Source organism: Jaculus jaculus, chromosome 10 (genome assembly GCF_020740685.1).
Source record: "Jaculus jaculus isolate mJacJac1 chromosome 10, mJacJac1.mat.Y.cur, whole genome shotgun sequence".
NCBI lineage: Eukaryota > Metazoa > Chordata > Mammalia > Rodentia > Dipodidae > Jaculus > Jaculus jaculus.
In genome coordinates, this window is record NC_059111.1 from 5,082,100 (window position 1) to 5,101,840 (window position 19,741).

A 19,741-nucleotide genomic window follows, 5' to 3' on the forward strand; every position below is an offset into this window, starting at 1 on the left:
CACAGGCCCCGCCCCTCCACAGGCCCCGCCCCTCCACAGGCCCCGCCCCGCCCAGGCCCCGCCCCGGGCTCCGGGCGCGCGGAAGCCGCTGCGGCCCGGGGGCCCACGCCACCCCCGCGCAGGGCGCGCCCCGCACGCTTATTCTGCCCCGAGGAGCGCCGGCGCCCAGCCCCGAGCCCGCGGCCGCTGCGCGATGCTGCGCTCCACGTCCACCGTCACCCTGCTGTCGCCTGGCAGCTCCAGGTCGCCCGGGACGCCCAGCAGGAGGGTGAGTAGCTAGCTGGAGAGAGTTCCTCCATCCCGGCCATCCATTTATCCCGAGATGCCGGGAGGACGACGACGTGGGGGCCACCGAGCCGCTGGCCCAGACACCCTGCCCTGGGCTCAACTTTCCCGTCCTGTCCCACGGCGGATGGTGACACTCGCTCTGGTCGCTCCCTGGACAGGAAGAGAAGGGTTAGGGGACTTGGTGGAATTCACAGAGTTTTCCCTTTCTGCCTCCTCCTCCTCGGAGGAGCCAAGCTCCTAGACAGCCTTAGTTTAAAAGGTAAAGGGGGACCCACCCTGAGACCCGCGGGTCATGGATGTGTCTGAAACGCGAACTTTCCTGTTCCACTGGTTAGAAGGGAGGCATCACTGTGCCCATCCAGTGGTGGTAAAACTCTTCTGCTGCAGAAGTCCGCTTTGCCAGGGTGGGTGGCTTGTTTGCAAACCCGCCCACGGCAGCTGGACACCCAAGGAGGCCAGTTGTGAGGGTAGACTAGAGTTTATGCCAGCCACGTTCGTCTTTCGGATGAAAATAGTAGCACAGGGCTGGAGGGATGGCTTAGTGGTTAAGGCATTTGCCTGCAAAGCCAAAGGACCCAGGTTTGATTCCCCAGGACCCACGTTAACCAGATTCACAAGGGGTCGCACTCATCTGGAGTTCCTTTGCAGTGGCTGGGGGCCCTGGTGCGCTCATTCTCTCTCTCTCTCTCTCTCTCTCTCTCTCTCTCTGCCAAGTAAATAAATAAGTAAAAATATTTTTTTTAAAGAAAAGAAAATATTAGCATAGTGTCAGTGGTGGTCGTGGCCCTGAAAACCTGAGCCAGGGAGGCTCCCCCAGGAGGTCTTGTTTCCTGCAGTTTTTGTGGCATCTTGTCCCACATCCACCCATACTCTATGAAAGAATGGCTAGGAACATACAAGTAGCATCTTTAATATTCTGTGTGTCTTCCAAGATCAGGCAGGGGCTCACAGCACACTGTTGGAGGCTTGGGCTTCAGCTCTTCTGCCATCATAATATTCAGTCCTTATCATTTGTCATCTCCTTACTATGTAAGGGTTCCGTAATCATGCCTTCCCAAGGTTTGTAGCTGAATAGGTAAGTCCAAACCAAAACTCTTTTGGTACTTATGTCAGTTTGCTGGTTCTTGTGGACATGCATGTTGCGGAAGCCGTCTTCCTTTGGCTGTGGAAGAAAGGAATATGTTAATCTTGGGTGTGGACCAAGTGATGGTTTCTGGGGGTGTGTGTGTGTACACCAGGCATTCAAGGATAACAGAACTCTGGTGGCTCAATGATTGACTTTATAGAGTAAGATCTACATTAGGTCCTAGTGGGTTTCTTTTTAAAAACATTTTATTTATTTGTCAGCAGATACAGGGAGAAAGAGAGAGGGCTGGAGAGATAGCTTAGTGGTTAAGTGCTTCCCTGTGAAGCCTACGGACCCCGGTTCGAGGCTTGACTCCCCAGGACCCACGTTAGCCAGATGCACAAGGTGGCGCACGTGTCTGGAGTTTGTTCGCAGTAGCTGGAGGCCCTGGCATGTGCCCATTCTTGCTCTCTCTCTCTGTTGCTCATAAATAAATAAATAAATAATTTTTTTTAAAAAAGGGGGGGGGGAGAAAGAGAGAGAATGAGAATGGGCATACCAGGGCATTGTGCCTTTAACCCCTGAGCCATCTTTCCAGCCTCATAGAGGGTTTCTAACCATAGACCCACCCCTACTGAAAGATGGATACTTAACTTTACTCTGTGGAAATAGTTATAAATCAGGACAGAAATTTAGCGGGTGAGAGAATGAAGTCACTGAAAAGCTAACCCTGAGCCTGGGGCAGAGTACCCTTCCAGAGGCAGAGTCTGGTCAAGATGGTCAGGGGGATTGTGAGTTGCTGCAAACATAACTAGGACCCTCTTGAAGTTATTTTTCTCTGATGTCTTTGCTGCTGAGAATGCCTTGATTTACAAGTGTTTTGGTATCTGGCTCATTGTGATACACCATGAGAATGCTTTTGATGTTGGAGAAGTCTGCATAAGTACTTCAGCCTGAAGGACTTGGGGCTCTGAATTCAGTCTGTGCCGGGCTGTCCTGGCCATTCTGGTCCTGGTAGAGAAACAACATCTAAAGGTTCTCCTCCTTTTGGTTGCCAACTCTGCTCAGGAGTTGCCAATGTCATAGGTGCTGTGGTGTATGATATATATGGTGTGTGTGTGTATGTTCGTGTGTGCGTGTTGGAAGGGTCATGTGATGGGAAGTTATACCCATTGATTGACTGACTCATGGAACATTTAGAGAGCTCCTTTGCACTGCGGACATAGTCCCAAACCTCCATGCTTACAAACTGATGGCTGCTGCCGTGGGGGCAGTGCTGTTGCCTAAGTTCTGTGAAGCTGAGGCAAGGCCTGTGAGTTCATCTTGCCACAGCGTTTGTAGGGCAGTTGGCATTATTGGTATTGTAAGGAGGATCTGTCATTTGTCTCAGTTGGGACACTTGACATACAGTGTATGGTGATACATGTTGGACCTGCTTCGGGACAAAACCACTTTTTTTCCAACTTTTTTTTTTTTTTTAAAGAAAACAAGGACAAGGAATCTTGAAAATAAAATTTTCTCCTTAAAAAAATCATGAAAAATGTTCCTAATAAATCCTGTATCATTCTCTCATTTCTCACTGCTGGTGGATAAGGAGAGGTTTCAAGCAGGTGCATTTTAACCACTAAAATTGATCCTGTATTTCACCCGCAGAGCTTATCAGATGTGTGGCCCTGGGGACAAGCAGGCTGTGTTGGCGCAGACCTTTAAATCAACCAGATGTAGTGGTGGCAGCTGACACTGGGCAGGGGTTCCCTGAGTCAGCTGCAAAGGGCAGTGTCCCAACCAGTCACCCTTTGTTCAGTGACTGCCACCTGCAAATGCACTTCCTTCTCATCTGAAATCACTTCAAGAGAGGGGGCGGGGACAGGTGGGAGAGCAGTTTTTGCTACCTGATAAACAGAACTCTGAGAGGCATTTATATGTGCCAACCAGTAAGAGTTGTGAAATTAAAAAAAAAACACAACCCTGCCTTCAAACCAGTTGTGCACTAAAAATAGTTTCATCTATGGCAACAGCAGGAAGATAAATTGTTTGAAGAATAAGCATAGCCAGAATGATGACCTTGGGGAGGTGGGGGAGGGGACATTTTTAAAAATATTGACATTACGTCATGATTTTTGAAAGGAATTTTGTAATCAACTGCACGAACCTTTGGCATGAAAGATCAGTGGTGTGGCCAGGTTGTGTGCCCAGAGTGGAAGGTATGTGTGGCTTCCTGCGGCTGGGTACTCTGGCTGGGCCAGACAGGCGTGAGATGCCAGGCCCCTCAAGGGTTCTCTCTAGCCCCGAGCTCTGTTGATGGAAGAGACCGTTGGCCGGTGTTGCTGCTATTGTGAACCGTCAGTGGCACATAAAAACCCAACCAAAACAAACCCAAACAAGGCCATGGGATAAGATTGTTTCTTAGCCCGGCCTTCCCTTGGCCAAGGCTTCCTTTCTTAAAAGGTGGGATTAGGGAAATAGCTCCGTTGGTAAAGTGAATGCCTCCCATGCGTAAGGACTTAGCCCTGGTGCCTACATGGAACTGCTGAGTGCAGTGGTGTGCCCTGTGCCATGTCAGTGCTGAGGAGGCAGAGACAGGCGGATTCCTAGGGTTCCCTGGCCAGCCTGGAGCATAAAAAAATTTTAAAAATAGGGCTGGAGAGATGGCTTAGCTATTAAGCCCTTGCCTGTGAAGCCTAAGGACCCCGCTTCGAGGCTCAATTCCCCGGGACCCACGTAAGCCAGATGCACAAGGTGGCGCATGCATCTGGAGTTTGTTTGCAGTGGCTGGAGGCCCTGATGCGCCCAGTCTCTCTCTCACTCTGCCTGTTTCTCTCTCTGTGTCCATTGCTATTAAATAAATAAATAAATAAAATATTTTAAAAATTAAAAAATAACAAATAAAGTATGACCTGGAATGGGTCTGTCAGTCAGCACTTCCTGGCTCAGGCATCACTCTAACCAGTGTCCCATTTCTACTTGATTTGTTTAAAATAAGAAATTCCCTTCAACTGGCCATGAAAGGGTCAGACAAGTGTATACATCCCTTCCTTTTCTCCATAGACAGAAACATTTTTTGTGCACTCAAGTTCCACAGCATTCTGTGAGATCCGAGGAAGGGACATGGTATACGTGGGACCTCAGCAGCTGGGGCAGGAAGCTGCCGCATCCACAGGTGGTCGTGGTGTGGGCAGGTTCCATTGCATACAGAAGGCGGGCTGGCTTCTGGGTGAGCCAGCCTCTGATGGGCCTAGCTGTGGAGTTTCAGAACTGTGGTACTGTCAGAGCTGAGCCAAAAAGCTTCTGTCACTAAAGCATGACAGCTGTAGGTTCAAAAAATATGCCTGGGGCCAAGGAGATGCTCAGCAGTTAAAGACGCTCCTTGCAAAGCCTTCTGGCTTAGGTTCAATTCCCCAGCACCCACATAAAGGCAGACACAAAGTGGCACATGTGTCTGGAGTTCATTTGCAATGGCAAGAGACCCTGACGTGTGTGTATGCGTGTATACACACAGACGCACAGATTTTTTTTAATTCCCCAACTTTTCTGCTTTTGTTCTTTCATCTTGCCATGTTCCTTGTAGGATGATCAGACTTGGGAAGCTTGGTTGAAGGAGATTTTCATGGTTATTCTGTGGAGGATATGGGATGAGATTCTGACCCGTGGTCTTTCACGTCTGAGCCAGGGACCTGCAGGTCGTGCCACTACCAACCTTCTGATTAGTGGGCACATCCTTCCTAGTCGGTGAGTCTCAGGCATTGTTTGGTTGAGTTCAAGTTGCCATGGCCCAGGGCTGACTGGCTAAGGAACATGTTGAAATGCCCAGTCTGAGATATTCCAGCCATTACCTGCATTACGGTTTTCAAACAATCCCAGTACTTTTCCAGCATGTGCAGAATAGTATGGTGGTATTTGCCTCTTCCCCTGTTTCTGTGAGGGCTATTTCTTTTTTTTTAATTTATTTTTAATTATTTAATTTAATTTAATCTTATTCTTTTTATTGACAACTTCCATAATTGTATCTTCCTCTTTATTTATTTTTAAAAAATATTTTATTTTTATTTATTTGACAGAGAAAGAGGGAGAGAGAGAAAGACAATGGGTGTGCCAGGGCCTCCAGCCACTGCAAATGAACTCCAGATATGTGCACCCCCTTGTACAACTGGCTTACGTGGGTTCTGGGGAATTGAACCTGGGTCTTTTACTTTGCAGGCAAATGCCTTAACTGTTAAGCCATCCCTCCAGCCCTGAGGGCTATTTCTTAAATGTCAAGAACACTACGTGTATATGTGTGTGTGTGTGTGTGTGTGTGTGTGTGTGTGTGTGGTGTATTATGGGAACACTGCTTGTGTGTGTATGTGTGTGTGTGTGGTGTATTATGGGAACACTGCTTATGTGTGTGTGTGTGTGTGTGTGTGTGTGTGGTGTATTATGGGAACACTGCTTGTGTGTGTGTGTTTGTGTGTGTGTGTGGTGTATTATGGGAACACTGCTTATGTGTGTGTGTGTGTGTGTGTGGTGTATTATGGGAACACTGCTTATGTGTGTGTGTGTGTGTGTGTGGTGTATTATAGGAACACTGCTTGTGTGTGTGTGTGTGGTGTATTATGGGAACACTGCTTATGTGTGTGTGTGTGTGTGTGTGTGGTGTATTATGGGAACACTGCTTGTGTGTGTGTGTGTGTGTGTGTGTGTGTGTGTGTGGTGTATTATGGGAACACTGCTCGTGTGTGTGTGTGTGTGTGTGTGTGTGTGTGTGTGTGGTGTATTATGAACCCCATATACTCACCTCAGGCGGAGTACGCTCACTTGAGTGTCCCACTCCATCACTCTTCCTCCCATTCTTTTTTTTCCAAATATTTTATTTTTGTTTATTTATTTGAGAGAGAAAGAGATACAGAAATAGGCAGGGAGAGAGAGAAAGAGAAAGAGAGTGAATGGGTGTGCCAGGGCCTCTAGCCACTGCAAATGAACTCCAGATACATGCGCCCCCTTGTGCATCTGGCTTTACATGGGTCTTGGGGAATTGAACCTGGGTCCTTTGGCTTTGCAGGCAAGGCCTTAACCACTAAGCAATCTTTTCAGCCCCTTCTTCCCATTCTTAATTGATCCAGAGTCTCTTATTGATCCCAGAGCTTGCCAGTCCCTCCTCGACCCCCTGCCCAGTGAGCTCCAGAGTTCCTTGTGTCTATGCTCTCCTATATGATTGGGGTTACAGATATGCATGGCCATGTCTAGCTGTTTATGTGGGTCCTGGGGACCAAATTTGAACAGTCACTCAGGCCTCCCCAGCCTCTCTTGGTTGCACAGGAAGTGCTCTTGATCACTGAGCCATCTCTCCAGCCCTCCTATTCATTCTTCATGGCAGAGCAATCTTGCTAGAATCCAGACGCTTCCTCCTTTGCTTCCGTAGCCTCCTCGGTATTACTAAGGCAAAGCTTAAACTCCTTAGTATGCTATCTGGGCCCTCTGCGCTGGCCCCTGCTGTCCAGTCCTTCATCTCCACACACACTCTCCCGTGATAACCCAAATGCCTCCCGCTGCCTGACCGTCTGATGCTGTTCTTGGCCTTGCTTCGTGCTGCTCCGCCAGTGAGTCTCCTGCAGCAAATGTGCCCCGATTCCTCCACCCGTCGTTGTGCACCTTCGCTGTGTGCATGAGCTTTGGTTGACTGCTCGGGGACCCACCCTTCACAAACATGGTGGGATGGGATGCCCAGAAAGGCATCTCATAGGCTCAGTAGATGGCTCAGCAGTTAAAGGTGCTTGCTTGCAAAGCCTGCCATCCCATATTCAATTCCCTACTACTTAGCTAAAGCCCGATGCACAAAGTGGCTCATGTTCCTGGAGTTTGTTTGCAGAGGCAAGAGGCCCCGTGTGCCCATGCTCTTGTTCTCTCTCTCTCTCTTTCTGTCTCAAATAAATAAGTAGAAATAAGTAAAAATATTTCTTTTAAAAGAAGAAAGGTACATCATTAGAGTCCCGAAGAAGCAATTTCCACATGCATTTGGCAGATGGGAACCTGGAGAGAGAAGCTGTTGTATTCAGCCAACCTGATGCCTCTGACCCACCTGGGAAGGAAGCAGGTGACATGTGGATGGGAATGGTGGCCCAGGTGAGGAGTTTAGTAGCTAGCTCTGAGAGGCCTCCAGATATTCTCATCACCTTCTTTTTAAAAATATTTTATTTATTTGAGAGGGGGAGAGGAGGGGCAGATAGAGAGAATGGGTGTGTCAGGGCCTCTAACAACTGCAAATGAACTCCAGATGCATGCGCCACCTTGTGTATCTGGCTTTACTTGGGTATGGGGGAATTGAACTCAGGTCCTTAAGCTTTGCAGGCAAGCGCCTTAACTGCTAAGCTATCTCTCCAGCCCTACCTCTGCCTCTGTTGCACAGTTGGAATTTTATTTATTTGGTTAAGTTGGTGATTCTCCACGTTGGTTCCACATGGAATCTCCAAGAAGCTGAAAATAGCAGTGCCCAGCTTCCTCCCACACAACCAGGTCTTTGAGAACCTCTGAGAGTATGGAGTAGCACCTACATTTTTTTTGTGTGTGTGTGTGGCGGGGGGGGGGGGGGAAGCTTTCCAGGTGGTTGTGCATGCCCTCCAGGATGATCATGGCCGTGTAAGCACTGCAGACATGCAGGGCTGAGCTCAGCCAGGCTATGTAGGAAGGAAGGCAAGATGCCGTGGTGGCGGTGGGGGCAGGACCAAGGAGTCAGAATGCTTTTAGACATACTGGCATCTTTCCGAACCTTATTAGATGTGTGTTTGCTCTCTGGATCTTGGCATTCAGGGCACACTGTGTGCCCAGGACAGAAGTCAGCCAGAAAGAGCAGGGAGGAGAGGCCCCTGCCCTTCTCTTGATGAGTTTTGTGCAGAGGCAGCCCTGACATGGCACCAGGGTCCCTAGAATACCGTTCCGCTGGAAAAACCGCGAGCAGATCAAGGGGTAAGGGCAGGGTGGCTGCCACCCTCAGTCACATCTGGTCCTACCCTGCTTTCTGTGTGTCTTAGCAAGGAATGCTTTTCATAAAGCCTCATAGTTCCTCTCTGGCTCTTTTATATAGAAACTTTGCTCCACCCTGATGTAGATAATGAAGCTCAGAGTCACAGCAGGCTTGGGAGGCCTCATTTGGGTGGCTAGGCTCCATTCCCTACCGAGCCTGGCCTGCAGGCATAGAGACTGGAGACTGTGTGAGCAGACAGTACATGCCCACCTCCCCCCACCACACCCTCGGAGGCCACAACTCCTGTTAGAAGAAGCTTGGCAGGGCTCCACTATCAGAGAGAACTAGACCTGGGGGAAATGCAAATGCATTTGGTTCATTTCCTTAGGAAAATCCATTTTTTATAAAACGATTAGCAAATCCCTGTCACCTCCCTGGGTTCCCCACCCCCTTTTTTTTTTTTACTTGACTTGGAATATTTTTCCCCCCACTGGGTGATCCCCAAGTGCTGAGAGGAGGATGGAACCTCAGAGTGTCGCTTGATGAGGAACTTCTTCCTCCACAAAAGGGGGTCAGACACAGGGCCCCAGAGGATGTCCCTAGCACCCCAGGTGCCCTGAGCTGCAAACAAGGGCTTGGTTGTGCCTTTTCTTGTGGTGACCTGAATGCTGACTGCCCTTCCCTAGTCACCTCTCCCAGGAGGGTTGCTTTGAGGACAGTGCAAACATCTCTGTGGAGTTTCAGGTATTTCCATCATTCTAGTCCACCCCACCAGGACAAAACTAAAACAAAACCCAGTGGGGGCACTCATTATGTGTTGATACCATGCTAAGCCTTATAAAAGCTAGAAAAGCCATTCTGGTGCAAAGCTTGCTTGACCCTCTTTCTGAGTTTCCCTTCCACCCATTCCGTAGAACAGGGAACATAGGCCCTACTCACTGGTTGCCAGCTGGATTAGTGAAATGCACTCAGATTTCAATGTTTGCCTCTTCCTGCAAAAGTTTCCGTGGCTCCCCTTGTCTTCTGACAGGAGCTGATGTTTCTCCATTGGGTCCTCACAGACTGTGAGGGTCTGACCCTTGCCTCTGTCTGTTTTCATGTCCTCTTCTAGATCAGGTGTTTCAGGTTGCAGGCCCAATTGTTATTCTGTGAACAAGCCAACAGTGGTTTTGGGCCAGCCTGGAACATCTTGTCTGCCAGATATCTGTTATGATGAAGATGGATTTCTTCAGACCTCTGTGACTGGAAGAGTCCTTGCCATCCTTCTATACCCAGCGCATATATCTTGCTGGGTACGGCCTTTCCCATACATTCCCACCTCCAGTTAAGTCCTTTTATCTCCATGAAAACAAACACTTGCAGATCCTTACTATGTGCCAGAGACTGTTCGACACCTTTACCATGTCTTAGCTATTTTTTTTTGTTTATTTTTATTTATTTATTTGAGAGAGAGAGAAAGAGGAACATAGAGAGACAGAATGGGCGTGCCAGGGCCTCCAGCCACTGCAAATGACCTCCAGATGCGTGCGCCCCCTTGTGCATCTGGCTAACATGGGTCCTGGGGAATCGAGCCTTGAACCGGGGTCCTCAAGTTCCACAGGCAAGTGCTTAACCGCTAAGCCATCTCTCCAGCCCATCTTAGCTGTTTTTAACCCCCACAACAATTCTAAGAGGGTAGAGTATTGTTAGCTGTCGCTTACAACACAGGTGACAACAGAAGCACCGAGGATGAAGCCACTTTTCTGATGGTTTCACAAATGGTCATTTCAGAACCAGTACTGCAACCTGGGACGTGTAATTCCCCATGCTTTAACCTTCAAGCCACCCTGCCCCTTAGTGCCATGTATTGGGTATGCCAACCATTGTTTTTTTTTTTTTTCCTGTTTATACATTTCTGTTTTATTATTATCTTTGTGTGTGTGTGTGTGTGTGTGTGTGTATGTGTGCAAAGTGTTTCTGTATGTGAATGTGACCTCATGTGTGCCATGACACACGTGTTGAGGTCAGAGGACAGCCCCAAGTATTGGTCCTTGCCTTCCATCTTGTTGGAGGCAGGTTTCTTGTTCACAGCTGAGAATGCCAGCTGACTGGCCTGTGTGCTTCTGAGTTTCTGCTGTCTCCACTCCCATCTTGTCCGAAGAGTTCTGGTATTAGAGATGTATGCTGTGTCCAGGTTTAAGTGGGTTCTGAGGCTCTGAGCTCAGGTCGTCATTCTTGTACAACAGGTCCTTTACCCACTGAGCCGTCTGCTCAGCTGCTGACCATTGTTCTTGATAGCCGTGTTTTCTTGATTATGAGCTCCTAGGTGCAGCGTGTTACCTTCACAGCCCTTAAGAAGAATTTACAAGCTATGGGTGCTCAGTGGCTGGGTGATGAATATACTGTGTTCTGCTTCCTGCTTTGACCTGCTGCAGTGGACCGTTGCCTTCACACATGGCCGGTGAAATATCAGAAGTGTTCAGGCTATGTAAGATTCAGATCCCCGCAAATGCTGAACCTGCCGGAACAGTGGGCGTCAGCTGCCTTACTGGGTGCTGCTCTGCCTGGGAACGCTCTGGGAGTTGCATGTCTGAGTTTCAGAAGCCAAGGCAGTTAGCATCATAAAACGCTGGGATGAGCCTTGATCATGCAGCACAGGGCGGGGGAGCAGAGGGAGCTGCGTTGCGTCCCGTCCTGTCACCCGGGTTCAGGGGTTACTTTCTGTTAGAAACCCAGAGTTCCATATAGGTCTCTAGGGTTCCCTCTTTGCCACTACTCCTGAAGCTAGCCATTACATCTCTCTCTCTCTCCTCCCAGGGTTTCATGTACCTCAGGCTTGTCTTGAATCTTGAACCCTGAATTTGCTATGTAGCTGAGGACGATCTCTTACCTCTACCTTCTGAGTGCTAGGGTTACAGGCCTGTGCCACCATGCCCAGTTTGTGGGGTGCTGGGACTTGAACACAGGGCTTCATGCATGCTAGGCAGGCACTCTACCCACTGAGCCACATCCTCGGCTTCCTCTCATTCTCTCTTACTCTAAAAATTACTTGAATACTAATTTGAGAGATAAAGAGCATTAGACTTGTGGTTCCTTAATGATGTGTGTGTGTGTGTGTGTGTGTGTGTGTGTGTGTGTGTGCGTGCATGTGCACGCACTCATTTTTCCTCTCTCTAAGTTTACATGAATTATCAGGGTGTGTTTAAAAGCAAAAATGAGGGCTAGAGAAATGGCTCAGCAGTTACAGGAACTCACATGCAAAGCCTGCCGGTCCAAGTGCAGTCCCCCAGTGCTCAGGTCCAATATACAAAGTGTCCATGTGTCTGGATTTCCCGTGCAGCGGCAAGAGGCCCTGGTTTCTCCCTGTCTTTCTCAATTAAATAAATAAATGTAAATATATTAAATAAAAGCAAAAAAAAAAAAAAATGAGCCAGACATGGTGGTGCATGCTTTTAATCCCAGCACTGGGAGACTGAGGTAGGAGGATCTCTGTGAGTTCAAAGCCAGCCTGGGGCTACAGAGTAAGCTCCAGGTCAGCCTGGGCTAGGGTGAGACCCTACCTAGAACAAAACAAAACAAAACAAAAAAGTCAATAACCCAATAAAATAAAAGCAAAAGTGAGATTATTGTCAACAAATTTAGATTTTGTCCCCCCCCCCCATCCATTTGCTAGGGAGGTGTGTGACCCTGCTTGCAGCTGGGGTAAGTCATTTCGCCATGGTGGACAGTGGGCCAGCATTCACTAAAGGAGAACTGTGCTCCTTTGCTGATGAGAGCCCGTGTGCAAGGCCGACCCCGTGGTGTAGCCTCCAGCGCCTATTGCAACTGTCCAATAGCTTTGAAGCCAGATGTTTTATTTTCATGTTGTGCATCGCGTTTACCTTTGTGACCCCAGGGTACGTGCACATGGCTCAGTGTAAAGCCCATTGCATGAGACATAGCTGGAAGGTGTGGAGGCTTTTCAGAGTTCTAGAAGGGCTGATGAAGCATGGACTCAGCGGCGGGGTGGGTCCATTTCACTTTCAGGTAGTTGGGTTCAGAAGGTCCCTTTACTGAAGCTGTTGTCAGGAGTGGGCTCCCCTCTAGGACCATCAGCCACTGCTATGTCCCATATCTATTGACTTAAGTTGTTTTCATGCAAGGCAGAGTCAATAAGCTGGGGGTGAGGGATGTTTCATTTTAAAACATGTGTGATGATGATAGAATGTCTAGATGGCAATAAAAAGTCTTGTCATTTATAGAGGAGTACTGTATCCTGGGTGCCTTCCTTTTCTCTCTCTCTCTCTTTGAGATTGAGATTCATCTGTAGTCTCAGGCTGGCCTTAAACTCAGAGCCATCCTCCTACCACTGCCTCCTGTGGGCTGGGATTAAAGGCATGTGCTGCCACGCCTGGCCCTCTTATCTCATTTTACCTTTGAGATTTAGATTTGCCTGTAGCCACACGTAGTAAATGTTGAGACCTTAGGGGTGTGTGTGTGTGTGTGTGTGTGTGTGTGTGTACGCGCGCGCATGTGCATGTGTGTAGTCCATAGGTTGATGTCAGGTGGCTTCCTCCATCACACTCCATTCCACTCACTGAGACAGACTTGACAGTGAGCTCCAGGGCTTCCCCTGTCTCCACTTACCCAGAGCAGGATTGCAGGTGCACACCACCACTCTTGTGTTTGGCTGCTGCTGCTTCTTTTTTAAAGGTGGATTCTGGGGATTGAGCATAGAGCTTAGTTCCTCATGCTTGCAAAGCAAGCACTTTATTTATTGATTGACCTATCTCCCAGGTCCCAGTAGCTCCTGGCTTTGAACAGGCCACTTGGTGATTACCTCTGGTGGGTTTCTACGCCGGGCCATCCCCTTATTTCTCACCACTTCCCTTTTGATTGGGACGATAGCATGCCCCATTGCAGTAGGAGAATAAGCTTTGAAGAGCCTAAGGTCTCCCCTCCCTGCACCCCAAACACTGACTGGTTCTAAGTGGACTGTCCTCTCCACCTCTTCCAGGCGAATGTCTGCAGACTGCGGCTGACCGTGCCTCCCGAGAGTCCAGCGCCTGAACAGAGTGAGAAGAAAAAGATTGAGAGGAAGGAGCAGGTGAGCTGTCCCGTAGGCCAAGCTCTGTGGTCTGGTGTGACGCTCTTTAACGCGCTGTCCCCCGTCACCCGCCAGGCTGTCCATAGACCCTCCTGTGAGCTGCTCCTCCGCCCATCCCCACTATTCTCGCTGCTCTCCCAGCTGCCTCTGTGGCCTCATGCACTCCTCTTGTTTCTTGGGGAACACTGGGGCTCTGTGCTGCCTCTGAGCCGCAGGGATACTGGCCTTTGTGACAGGTACTGTGGCAGGAAGGTGGCTTTTCTGGAATGTGACAGTCAGTGGAGTCACAGGACCCCTTGTGAGCTGCCCGGGGCTGGTGCGTCTGGCTGGAGGCCCAGCTCTGGCAGTACAGGGGAAGGCCAGAGGGCAACTTGGTGTGGGGAAGGGCAGCCCTCAGCTGGCCGTGGGAGGAGTTTGGTATGTCAGGGCCTGGGCTAAGTGCCGGACCATGCAGATAAGCACGACCTTGACCTTGCTTTAGTGGGAATCACAGGCTTTCAGGTGAGACAGGCATATAAATAAACGGTGACAATGACGTTTGAAGTGTTCCCATCCAGCCATGTGAAAAACTCTGGGAACACAGAGAAGGGGCTGACTGACTTTCTAGGGGACATTGGAGTGCAAGCTTAACGAGTAGGTGGAGGATCCACTTTTCTGGCTAAACCACTTCTTCACAGTCCTAAGCAATTATAGGGCACCTGCTGAATTCCAGGCGCTAGGAATACAGTAGTGAACAGAACAGTAAACAACAATGAAGGATGCTACCAGGATGAGAATGAAAGTAAACAAAGTAATTACATTCATTTTATAGAGAAAACGTAAGAGAAAGGAACGGGTGTGCTAGGGACCAGATGGTACTTTTTCTTGTGCATGTTTTGTGTTTTATATGGACATAAAATAAAGCAAAATGATAGGGTATAAACATCGTGAGTCATGAGGTAGTGGCTTCTTGAAATAAAAGCCTTGCTTTGGAGTTAATTAATAATGTTGGGAACTATAAAACAGGAAGTTTCTCAGGTTGATACCATCCCCGGGTTTATTGTAGGGCTCTAGCTCCCCTTCCTTCAACACTCTCCTTCTTACTTTCTCCCCAAGACAGTTACCAGTGCTAATGCCAATGAAGAATGATAAGGAATGAAAATGAAGTTCTGACTAGAAAAATAGGAGAAAATGTAAACTTGGTCTGCTTAAAAGGAGAGGATGTGTCAGGTGATGCATGCCTTTAATCCCAGGCTGAGATAGGAAGATCACTGTGTGTTTGAGGCCACCCTGAGACTACATACTGAATTCCAGGTCAGCCTGGGCTAGATCGAGACACTACCTAAAAGGGAGAGAGAAACAGAGAAAGAGAAATAGACAGAGGAGAGAGAGAGAGAACATGTGTCTCATGAAGTGTCTGGGGGCAGAGGTGGCTCCAGGAGCCAGGAAAGGACAATGTGGGCCAGGGACACTTGATATTCAAAAGCCACTCAGCACCAGTGAGTTCACAGCCACACCCTCAAGAGCTGATTTTAAAGAGCTGCTTCTGATTAAGATGGGAACAACTTGAACACAAAAAGGAGTAATGACAGTACACATTGAATAGCCCTAACCTGAAAATCAAGAGTTTTGAAATGCTCTGAAGTCCGTAACTTTTTGAGTGTTGACATGACCCTCATAGAATGCTTTGGATTTAGGAACATTTTGGATTTTGAAGTCTTGTGTTGGGAGTGCTTAATTGGTGGTCTATGGAAATATTCCAAAATTCAGGTCACTCCAAAAATCTGAAGCCCCTTTGATCCTAAGCATTTTAGATATGGATATGCAACCTGTAATGGATTGTGATATATTGAGTAATAATCAAAACCTGTGAGCACAGTAACAACAGGCACTGGGGGAAGGGGAACAAGAGGAAAGCTTCCTAGACAACACCAGAACATCAATTTGGAAAAACCTCTGAGTTTTAAAAAGGAGCAACAGGGCTGGAGAAATGGCTTAGCCATTAAGGCGCTTGCCTACAAAGCCTAATGACCTGGGTTCGGTTCCCCAGTACCATATAGGTGCTCAGGAACTTCCGGGCTCTGAGGAGTCAGGATCTATCCTGCACCAGGGCACAGGTGTGAAGGCTGAGGTGCCTGTAACCCGCTGGTGAGTCACAGCACAAGAACTGGGGTAGAGAGGAGCAGGGTGAGGCTGGTTGTTTCCCCAGGACTGAAGTTCTTGGGTGGTGCCAGCACTCAGAGGCTCTGGTGGGAACTGGGAGGCTGGTGGTTTTGTCACTGGGTCCTGGCCAGCTTCCTGTCTCACAGTGAGCCAGAGTCCACATACCAGCAAGGTTCCCTGGATGGTCACTTCTTCTGATGTGTTTCCAACGTGTCTTGCCCCTGCCTGGGATCCGCCAAATTGCAAGGTGCCCAACATTTTCTGGGTGACCTTCCTTGGTTAAATGACTTTGGTTTCTTTGGAGGTGGGTCTGTGGTATGTCAGGCCAGGGGTTAGGGTTGGGCACGGTCCGGAAATAGGAAGACATAAATGGCATGGTTGACTCCTAATGAAGGGAAAATTCTCGGAGGATTTCCATCACCGTGCCAGGGCTGTGGCTGGATGAGGGCAAGCTGAGCCTCCCCCTCTGGCTGTCACAATGGATGCTTGCTGTATTGGAGCCCTCAGTGGCCGTGGGGCAGGCGGCCATGCATAGATACCACTGCCCACTGGCCATTCTTCTGCCCTTGTTCTCAGCCCATCAGAGAGAGGAATTCCTGCAGTGCAGGTGTTCATGGTGGGTACATTTTGCCCAGCTGCATGAAGCTGGGTTTGGAGGCTGTTGGGGGTAATTATAAGAATCAGAACCTCTTATGGAGCCATGGGCACATGGGGTGTATTTGGGGGTCTTCCTAATGCAAAGGCAGATGCCTGGCTGCCTTTTTCTCTTAGTCCTTCTCTTCTGGGGACCTCAGCTACCTAAGACTGTGTTCTGCAGGTCACCAATGAGCTCTGGGACATCACCTTCCTTACCTGTAAGCAGGCACAATGATGCATGGTGAAAAAGAGTGCATGAGCTAAGGCAGGAACAGTACCTACATCCATGTCTGGCCTCTAAGGTGGAGGAGACAGGTGGTGGCTAAAGGCCAGACTACTTCCCTTCCAGGATCCAACCCAGTAGCCTTGATTTTGCTTCTGTCCCATTAGTTTCTTGGGGTCGCTGAAGTTGCCATCTCATCCCATCTCTTTCTCTTGGGTCATGTCTTCTGCGATCTCACCAGTGTCATTCCGTCCTCCTCCACACATCTGAGCACCCCTTCACCACGACCAGCCCTGTCTTCTCCCTGCAGAGAATTTCTATACTCTCACCAGTGTCATTCCACCCTCCTTCACACATCTGAGCACCCCTTCACCACGACCACCCCTGTCTTCTCTCTGCAGAGAACTTCTGTAGTCTGACCAGTGTCATTCCACCCTCTTCCACACATCTGAGCATCCCTTCACCACGACCAGCCCTGTCTTCACTCTGCAGAGAACTCTTTCTTTCTTGCCTGGCTTCAGAGATCACCTCTACTTCTTGGCCTTGGTCCTGGGAATGGCCTTGCTGGTTTTTAATGTCATTTCTATCCATCAGAATACTGATACTTTCTTGATGTATTTTATCACTATTTCTACATTTTTTTAAAGATTTTATTTTCATTTATTTATTTGTTAGAGAAAAAGAGAGTGAGAGAGAGTGAGAATGGGTGTGCCTTTAGCCACTGCAAAGGAACTCCACGTGCATGTGCCACCATATGCATCTGGCTTACATGGAACCTGGAGAATCGAACCTGGGTCCTTAGGCTTCACAGACATGCACCTTAACTGCTAAGCCATCTCTCCAGCCCCACATTTTAAAACTATGGAATTTGGGTCATTTTTGTGAAGAGATTTCCAGAAAGTTCTAGGCAACACTCAAATTTTGAGTGGGACATGGGTGCACACATTTAGAAGTCGTGCACCTGTAGCCCTCTGGATTTGGAATGTTTGTGACCTCATCCCTGGTGAGAATGAGGGCCTTTACTTAGTTCGTTCACCCTAGAGCCAATCTGGGCCCCATGCACTTCCAAGAAACCAGTGGAGTCATCTTGAACATTTCTGAGGACACTGCAGGCTATAGGAGTTGATGGGTGGTTAGAGGAAGGAAAGGAGTGCCTGAGAGCCCCTATTTTTATCTGGGTGTCTGACCACTGTTCACCTGAGCAGATTCCCTCTGCCCCTTCTCCCCTCATTCCCTCCAAAGCAGAATGCCTATTCTTTTAGGCTTTGAGATAGTTCCCCCCACCCCCAGAACCTTCTTCCTCAAATCGCCCACCTGACTGAGAGATTCAGCCCTAACCTTGCTATAAAGACTAAGCAAGTTCACGTAGGTAGGTACTCACCAAAGCGTCTGGCCTGTAAGGTGGATTAGAGTGGCATGAAGTAGCAGATGAGGAGGAAGGAGATGGACAAGAACCCAATAAAATAAATGCCCAAATAACGGTGCTGTGATTCTGTCCCAGTGTGGCAGTACTAGTTGGGTGATAGCACCCAGACTCTGCCAGCCAGTGCCCCTGGTGGCTCCATTTGTCTCAAGCTCAGCTCGTCTAAAACCAGCCCAGTGTGCTCAAGAGATGGATTAGTGAGCAAAGTGCTTGTCTTGCAATCAGACGACATGAGTTCAATCCCCAGAGCCCATGTGAAAGATGTCAGGTGTGGTGGCGCTGTGCACGTGGAATCCCAAACCCTGGAGAGGCAGGGGCAGGCAGATCGATCCTTTGGGGGAGGGAGGGGTGTCACTGGCCAGCAGGTCTGGTGTACTTGGCTATCTCCAGGCCATTGTAAGACCCTGTCTTATGCACCTGCATACAAGTGAACACACACAGATGCACACATTAAATAAATAAAAAATAAATAAGCCAGCTCTGATCTCTTGTCCACACGGCCACGTCTCCCTCCTTGTAGCCTCTGCTAAGGTCCTCTCTCATGCTTGCAGTATATCTCAGTTTATCTGGACTTCCCTGTCCTTCTAGGGTCAATAAACAGCTTCCTTAACCCCTGAGACCTCTTCTGACTGACCTGTGCTTTTGTGACTCCCCTCCCTCGAGTTCCAGGCTCCCAGCTGCTCCTCTCGCTTGACACTTGCCATGTGCTGCTAAGAACTACCACAGGAATGGCCACACATTCCCGGCCATGTATTTTGGTTCTGTCCTTCCAGAGCCTCACTCTCTGCCTTGTTTAGTGAAGATGAATAGTTGTCATTTTGCAGTTTCATGTCAGTTTACTAGGGCTGCCATAACAGAGCACTAGAAAAAAGTAGTTTTTGCACAGTTGTAGGGGCTACAAGCTTGGGATGGAGGTGTTGGCACATCATCTCTGGAGGCTCCTGCACAGAGCGGCTCCAACGTTCAAATGACATGTGAAGGTCCTCCTTTGTAAAGCCTGTCTGTCTTTGTGTCCAAATTTCCCCCTGTATTACCCCATTTTAACTTGTCTGTCTCCAAATAAGGTCAGATTTTCAGGCACAATTTATCCCATAATAAGCTTCTATGTATAATACAATCTTGAATTGTGTGAATGATTAATTGTGGGTTTTATTTATATTTTTTGTTTGTTTGTTTTGAGATAGTCGTACATAGCCCAGGCTGGCCTCAGACTCTTTATGTAGCTGGGGATGACCTTGAACTCCTGATCCTTCTTGTCTCCACTGCCCAAGTGCTGGTGTTACATGTGTGTACTACCATACCTGACTTTTAAGTTACATATTAAAAATAATAATATGGGGAAAGGAATGCTAATGTCATATGACTATAAATTTTGTGTTAAGAAATGGATAAGTATGGAATGTTTATAAAATTGTTGACTATTAAGAACAAAAGGGGGGCTGGAGAGATGGCTTAGCAATTAAGCGCTTGCCTGTGAAGCCTAAGGACCCCGGTTCAAGGCTCGGTTCCCCAGGTCCCACGTTAGCCAGATGCACAAGGGGGCGCACGCGTCTGGAGTTCGTTTGCAGTGGCTGGAAGCCCTGGCTCGCCCAGTCTCTCTTTCTCCCTCTATCTGTCTTTCTCTCTGTCTGTCACTGTCAAATAAACAAATAAAAAATTGAACAAAAAATATTTAAAAAAAGGGGTCGTAGATGATTTTGAAATTAAATACCTATCATTTTCAAAGAATTTTATGAATGTCTATATCCACATTCTTGCCCAAATCCATATGCACTGTAACCTTGTGTATGAACAAAGACAGACAGACACACAGACAAACACTTAGACACACACACACACACACACACACACACAGAGAGAGAGAGAGAGAGAGAGAGAGAGAGAGAGAGAGAGAGAGAGAGAGAAGGTGGGGGGAGGGAAATAAGAGACCTTCACCAGCTACGGCAGTATGTGGTACCAAA

General features: G+C 48.4%; 1 protein-coding gene across 1 annotated transcript in view; it reads left to right on the forward strand.

The window, feature by feature from the left end:
- The first annotated feature begins 181 nt into the window (after window positions 1–181).
- Window positions 182–19,741, forward strand: part of LOC101595853 (myocardial zonula adherens protein) — a 102,514-nt gene continuing 82,954 nt past the window's right edge. Inside the window, exons 1-2 of the mRNA XM_004662499.2 lie at window positions 182–268; window positions 13,267–13,356. Of these exons, the coding sequence (XP_004662556.2) occupies window positions 194–268; window positions 13,267–13,356 (165 nt within the window). The 5' untranslated portion in view covers window positions 182–193. The remainder of the gene's footprint in view (window positions 269–13,266; window positions 13,357–19,741) is intronic.